Source organism: Oncorhynchus kisutch, linkage group LG11 (assembly GCF_002021735.2).
Source record: "Oncorhynchus kisutch isolate 150728-3 linkage group LG11, Okis_V2, whole genome shotgun sequence".
Lineage (NCBI taxonomy): Eukaryota > Metazoa > Chordata > Actinopteri > Salmoniformes > Salmonidae > Oncorhynchus > Oncorhynchus kisutch.
The window spans coordinates 75,782,627-75,789,905 of NC_034184.2; the positions used below are offsets into that span (position 1 = coordinate 75,782,627).

At 43.4% G+C, this 7,279-nt stretch overlaps 1 protein-coding gene across 1 annotated transcript; it reads right to left on the reverse strand.

Moving 5' to 3' along the window:
* Positions 1 to 709: 709 nt before the first annotated feature.
* On the reverse strand, positions 710 to 2,927 carry LOC109900130 (NADPH oxidase activator). Its single transcript, XM_031835140.1, has 4 exons — positions 2,652 to 2,927; positions 1,751 to 1,865; positions 1,519 to 1,593; positions 710 to 1,347 (listed from the first exon to the last, which is right to left on the reverse strand). Exons 1-4 carry the CDS (start codon positions 2,725 to 2,727, stop codon positions 1,050 to 1,052), a joined length of 564 nt encoding a protein of 187 aa, XP_031691000.1. The 5' UTR covers positions 2,728 to 2,927; the 3' UTR covers positions 710 to 1,049.
* Positions 2,928 to 7,279: the final 4,352 nt, after the last annotated feature.

A 7,279-nucleotide genomic window follows, 5' to 3' on the forward strand; every position in this document is an offset into this window, starting at 1 on the left:
TCTCTCCCTTTCTGACTTTATTTCACCCCCTACTACCTCACTTGACAAACCACCAACACTCCAACCCCCTGCAGCAGTCTTTCTGAGAAGGATGGATTAATAAAAGGTACACACACACACACACATTAAAATGTGTGAACAACTGATGCTGCAAATGCATGGTTTTTTTCTGTGTCCCGTCATGTCAGACCGATGACACCAAATAACATCATTTTATTTTCTGTTTCAGTTCCAGCAAAGTTTAATAGATTTCCTGATGTTTACACCTAAGTTGAATAAATAAGCATAAAATGAAATTGTTCTTACAAACAACTCTTAATGCTACAATATGTAACTTTAGGGTGATCCTACAAAATTCACATAGAAAATTAGTTATAGATCTATCGTTCTCGTTGAAAGGAAGTCTAAGAAGCAGTAAATCCGTTCTATGAGTGCTATTTCTTAGCTTCCAGTTCTTCAGTTTCGTTTTTGAGTCTTTTACTTTTGGTTTTGTACATCAGATTCAAACAGCTGAAAATACTATATTCTTGGTTATTGAAAATATATTTCACAGCGGTTTGGATGCTACAATGATTCTCTACACTATACATTGCTTGTTCTGTCATGTAAACTGACATTTTAGAAACCAGGATTTGTTGGAGCGATGTCTGCATATTGCAAATTCAAAATAACGTTGATTGATAGAAAATAAACAAAGTAAATGTATAAGTACTTAATAAATACATTTATTAAATAACATTGATAACTCATTGACATGATGAATTACAAACAACCAAATATGAACCTATTCATCTAAACATCAAAAATGTTCTACAAGCCCCCTTAAGTACTTGAATAAATAACAAAAATGAGCACATACAATACTGGTCTTAAATGTAATTCATAAAAACTCTAACAACCCATTGAACATGATTATGGCAACTGAGTTCAAGTATAACTAGATAATCAGACTATAAAAAACATCAATATGAATAAGATATTCAATATGAATGTAATATGCATATTGGAAGGTTTGAACATCAGAGGAGCTTCAGCCATTGGCAATGACTCTATTGGTTGGATGTTGACTGCTGAGTTGAGGCATTCTTGGTCGATTCCCGATGACGGGGGGAGGAGAAAGAGGGAGGAGAGGAAGAGATAGAGGGAGGAGAGGAGGAGGCAGGGAAAAGAGAGGAGAGGAGATAGGAAGGAGAGGAGGAAAGAGAGGGAGGAGAGGAAGGTAAGAAGGTAGGGGTGGAGGTGAGAGAGGGAGGAGAGGAGTTGATGGAGGGTGGAGAGGAGGGTAAGGAGGTAGTGGTAGGGGTGGAGGTGGAGAGCGAGAGAAATGTTGAGCTCAGACGGGCCATTCTAGAAAGGAACAAATTACAATCAGTTTCATTTTCTCAGTTGCTCTTTTCTGTGTGTGTATGTGTGTGTATGTGTGTGTATGTGTGTATGTGTGTGTATGTGTGTATGTGTGTATGTGTGTGTATGTGTGTATGTGTGTGTATGTGTGTGTATGTATGATTTTTAACTTACTCAAACTGCTGAATCTTGCGGCGTACCCAGGGTTGTTTATGGTAACTACAGAACAGACCCTTCTCCGTCTCAAAGCTGCAGGAGAAACACAGTGTTAACACTGAAACTGAATTGGTTGGACACAACATGTCTGGGGGCTTTGACACAACATGGCCAGTACATACTGTAAAGCACTTTGTGACAACATATGAGACTGGATAAACCTAAATGAAATAGACTAAAAATTCCTTACATGACGGCCCGTACACAAGGAGCGTTATAGTTCTGAATCCAGTAGCCTGTGATGGGATCGTTCACCTCTGTCCTAGACACTGTCTTACAGCACGACACCAGCTTTTCTCCATCTACTGAGGAGGGAGAAGAGTTTACATATGTTCAAACAAATCCTCTTGACCTGTCAATCACTTCAAAAACCATGTACCCTGTTACATCCCAGCTCTAATCCCCTAACACTCACTCCCTTCCCCTTACCTGTCCCAGTCCAGCCCAGCTCTAATCCCCTAACACTCACTCCCTTCCCCTTACCTGTCCCAGTCCAGCCCAGCTCTAATCCCCTAACACTCACTCCCTTCCCCTTACCTGTCCCAGTCCAGCCCAGCTCTAATCCCCTAACACTCACTCCCTTCCCCTTACCTGTCCCAGTCCAGCCCAGCTCTAACACTCACTCCCTTCCCCTTACCTGTCCCAGTCCAGCCCAGCTCTAACACTCACTCCCTTCCCCTTACCTGTCCCAGTCCAGCCCAGCTCTAATCCCCTAACACTCACTCCCTTCCCCTTACCTGTCCCAGTCCAGCCCAGCTCTAATCCCCTAACACTCACTCCCTTCCCCTTACCTGTCCCAGTCCAGCCCAGCTCTAACACTCACTCCCTTCCCCTTACCTGTCCCAGTCCAGCCCAGCTCTAATCCCCTAACACTCACTCCCTTCCCCTTACCTGTCCCAGTCTAGCCCAGCTCTAATCCCCTAACACTCACTCCCTTCCCCTTACCTGTCCCAGTCCAGCCCAGCTCTAATCCCCTAACACTCACTCCCTTCCCCTTACCTGTCCCAGTCCAGCCCAGCTCTAACACACACTCCCTTCCCCTTACCTGTCCCAGTCCAGCCCAGCTATAACACGCACTCCCTTCCCCTTACCTGTCCCAGTACAGCCCAGTGCTGCTATGATGACGGCTAATGTCCAGATCTTCACCAGAGTTCCACAGGTCACCATCTTTACCCTAAATGCCAGTGACTCAAATGGTACAATAAAAGTTCAATAAATAGATAAATCAACTCTCTCTCTTCTCTGCAGGCTGCTCAGCTCAGGGTCAAGTCTGTTGTGTCCATCTTCACCGGGGTTGAGGGTACTTAAGGCCTGAAAAGCAGAAGTGTTACCTCCGGTTCAGTCATTATTCCGCTCTCATCTATTTATTTTGTGAACGACAGAGGGAATGAAAGACTACGGGGTTTTCTGCTGCGTCACCGCAGGTCGTTTACCAACAGGAAACACTTTCATCAGCATTCAGACCAGACAAATGAACATGGGTCTTTCCCAGAATGCCTTACAGAAGATCAGAAAGCCGACAGAGGGTTTATTCTAATGTCTGAGCTACAAGTCCTCTGATTAAGACTTTACTAATGAAACACATCAGCTTGTCGGAAAATATTGAAAGGTCGAACATTTGGTGATTTTGTTTTTTGTTTCCAGTATTGAGTGCTCCTACTTTTCATTTTGTCGGTTGACTTTAGGGAGGGGTTTCGGGTGGTGACATCATGGCAAACCCACCTCAATGACACATGGAGAGTCACAACCTTGATCTTTGTGCAGCATTGTGTTTTACGCTGTCAGATCAGTCTAACACAGGGGGTGGCCGACCCTGATCGTTGAGAGCTACGGCGTTTGCAGCCTCCACTTATGCACATGATTACACTAATGAACCAATCATTGGCCTTCTTAGGCCGCGGGCCATAGGAGAGACAAAAAAAATACATCACTTGACATCTTGTGATTTTTTTGTCATGTCATGAGCTATTATTGGAGATCTAATGGTGACCACAACCATTTGTGGTCAAGATCAGAATAAACCTGGCTTCCTTCCTGATGACTCAATACTCTCTATCTCCCTGGGAAAGAGGAAGGAACCACATCTAACACAAACAGAAAATGTCCCATTATCATGCTTTTCTTAGCACGTCACACTGAGAGGAGAAGGGCCACAGGAAGAATAGGTCATGTGTTTGCCTGTCTGACTGACTGACTCATGAATAAAAGTTCAGATTATGCAATATAATTATAACAGTTTTGGTCAATAGTCCTTTATTTGCTCCTTTTATAACCTAATGGAGGTCTCTGGACCAAAACCTAATGGAGGTCTCTGGACCAAAACCTAATGGAGGTCTCTGGACCAAAACCTAATGGAGGTCTCTGGACCAAAACCTAATGGAGGTCTCTGGACCAAAACCTAATGGAGGTCTCTGGACCAAAACCTAATGGAGGTCTCTGGACCAAAACCTAATGGAGGTCTCTGGACCAAAACCTAATGGAGGTCTCTGGACCAAAACCTAATGGAGGTATCTGGACCAAAACCTAATGGAGGTCTCTGGACCAAAACCTAATGGAGGTATCTGGACCAAAACCTAATGGAGGTCTCTGGACCAAAACCTAATGGAGGTCTCTGGACCAAAACCTAATGGAGGTCTCTGGACCAAAACACTGGTTCAACTAGAACAGCATTCTCTGTGAGTTGAGGGGGTCACTAGCAGTAGTGGCTAAGGGCCAGTAGGGGCCAGAGGAATGGGCATCCCTGGTAGAAAGGATGTGCAGTGACATCACCACAGCCCAGTGACATGATGGAGTGTCATAACCTTTGACTGTATTCAGCCTTTACATCTCATCACCATGGAGATACTCAAACAGGTCTTGTGTTCTCTGATTGTGTGTAATTGTAAAGTAATTTGAGCTTTGAGAGAATGAAAGGTTTTATACAAATAATGTTTTTAATGTATTATCACAGCATAAGAAATAGGAAATAAATAAATACAAATGCCTTAAATACACCTAAATTAATAGATAATATCAATGAGTAGAAAACATTAATGCAGGAATGAAGTTTAAATAAATAATGAAGTGAAGAGAGTTTGAAATACTCAGAGTCACAGCAGACAGTTTAACGGAAACAGTTCTGGTGGGAGGAACATCTTCATCTCCACTAACTTATTATCTTAGTTCTGTAGTTCCTGAAAAAGAGAGTCTGCTGAACCTGAAACCCCTTCTACTGGTGGTGATGATGATGATGATGATGGTCTAGAGTCATGGTTTGATGATATTTTGATCAGTTGGAAACACTTTATTCCTCTCTGTGTGGAGAGAGAGACAGAGAGAGAGCAAGAGAGAGAGAGAGGGTTTAGGGTATGGTGAGTAGGGGTTGACCTGTTCCAGTGACACTAACTCACCAGTGAGCCATTTGGCCTGGGTGTTGATGTGCTTAATCTTCCCCCTACTGGTGAAACTGAAGAAGTACAGAAATATAGAGGGAGAGAGGTAGAGACAGAGCTGTATTTCCTATTACACTGTGACAAATACTCAGACCTAAGAGAATCTTTCTTTCCCAAAGGATTGGGTGGGTGTAACACGCCCACCCAATCCTGATGGACCTTTATCCATGTCCCTTAACCCGTAACCATTAAACTTAAACTCTAAACACATTCTCATTCTCAAAACACATTCTGCACTCTAATGCACATGTCATCCATACTGGTAAACACAAGTGGCAACAATCAAATACAAATAGAGAAGACGTGTCATTGATTGAACACAACCACTCAACATGGATGTAACCTGTTTCAAATGATGTGACACAACCAATATAAGCCAGTTCAGAGAGCAAACAGGTTGTTGAAGTTGGGAAGGAGAAAGTCTGAGAATGCATTGTAGGCTGTATACTGTACAATGGACAAATTGTATGGCCCTGAACATTGTGCTTTCCATTTATTAACAGTACTGACTGCTCAATAGATTTTGACTGGTTGCAGGTTCATATCAACAAAGAACAAGAATTACAGTATCACAGAGACAAATGACAGGTTTGTGAGATGCAGGGTACAGTACTGTAAAAATAGGGGTACAAGGAGGAGGAAGAACAAAAAACATTGTTTTGTTTACTGATTGCTTGAGAGTGTGTATCATTTTGATCAATTTGCTTATGATTTGAGAGCAGTGTTTGATTTTGAACGAATGATTTGAGAGGGGGGAGAGAGAGAAAGAAAGAGAATGAGAGAGAGGGGTGGACAGGAGAGAGGGAGAGAGAGATGCTAAAACAAATGTTTTTTGTCTGTTTAGTCTAAGGTATAAATGTTGTAAATGTGAATATTTGCCTGTGACTGGGACTATGACTGGGACTATGACTGGGACTATGACTGGGACTATGACTGGGACTATGACTGGGACTATGACTGGGACTGTGGCTGGGACTATGACTGTGACTATGACTGGGACTGTGACTGGGACTATGACTGGGACTATGACTGGGACTATGACTGGGACTATGACTGGGACTATGACTGGGACTATAACTGGGACTATGACTGGGACTATGACTGGGACTATGACTGGGACTATGACTGTGTGTCTGTGTGATTGTGTGTGTGTGTGTTCTTACATGTACATGTCGACATTACACCCCCTTCTGGGTTTCTGAATAAGACACTGTGTGATTGGTTCAGCTGGACGTTTATAGACGTTTACAGACTGTTTTCAGACAGCAACTCATAGGTCTCATTTCCTGGGAACGCACTGCAACACACACACACACACACTTTAAACATGCAGCGCTTAACACTATCAACAAACACAGAAACATGCAGTACACACTAACAACACACACTGCAACCTAAATGTAACACGCCCACCCAATCCTAATGGACCTTTATCCATGTCCCTTAACCCGTAACCATTCAGAATGAGTAAATGCCTAAACGTAACGTTTTCACCCTAAACGTAACGTTTTCACCCTATCCAAACCTTAACCTTCTAAATTTGACGTTTGAAGCAACTTGACGTTTATATACCATAAGCCCACTCTCTCTCTCTCTCACACACACACACACACACACACACACACACACACACACACACACACACACACACACACACACACACACACACACACACACACATACACACATACACACATACACACTCACACACACACACACACAGACACACACACACACACACACACACACAACCAAGTCCACACAACAACCCTGTCCACACAACAACTATGTCCACACAACAACCCTGTCCACACAACAACCCTGTCCACACAACAACCCTGTCCACACAACAACCCTGTCCACACAACAACCCTGTCCACACAACAACTCTGTCCACACAACAACCCTGTCCACACAACAACCCTGTCCACACAACAACTTTGCCCACACAACAACCCTGCCCACACAACAACTCTGCCCACACAACAACCCTGTCCACACAACAACTCTGTCCACACAACAACCCTGTCCACACAACAACCCTGTCCACACAACAACCCTGTCCACACAACAACCCTGTCCACACAACAACCCTGGCCACACTCACCTTCCAATGTAGAGAAGAGGATGACCGTGGTCAGCACCAATAGACACAGCACACGACTAACAGAGAAAAACACACACCTTCAAATGGGTGCTATATTACTAACACTAGCTACTACAAACTGCTTCGCTGCAAAGTCTGCTTATATAGTTGGAAAATGTTGCTAATATTTACTCATAGATGC

Bases quoted from the DNA above. Each gene is read 5' to 3' on its own strand.
- LOC109900130 (XM_031835140.1), bottom strand. From the start codon at position 2,727: ATGGTGACCTGTGGAACTCTGGTGAAGATCTGGACATTAGCCGTCATC. The intron at 1,866-2,651 runs GTAAGGGGAAGG...CTCCCTCCTCAG, and splicing joins ACTGGGCTGTACTGGGACAG to TAGATGGAGAAAAGCTGGTG. The intron at 1,348-1,518 runs GTAAGTTAAAAA...GTTCCTTTCTAG, and splicing joins CGCAAGATTCAGCAGTTTGA to AATGGCCCGTCTGAGCTCAA.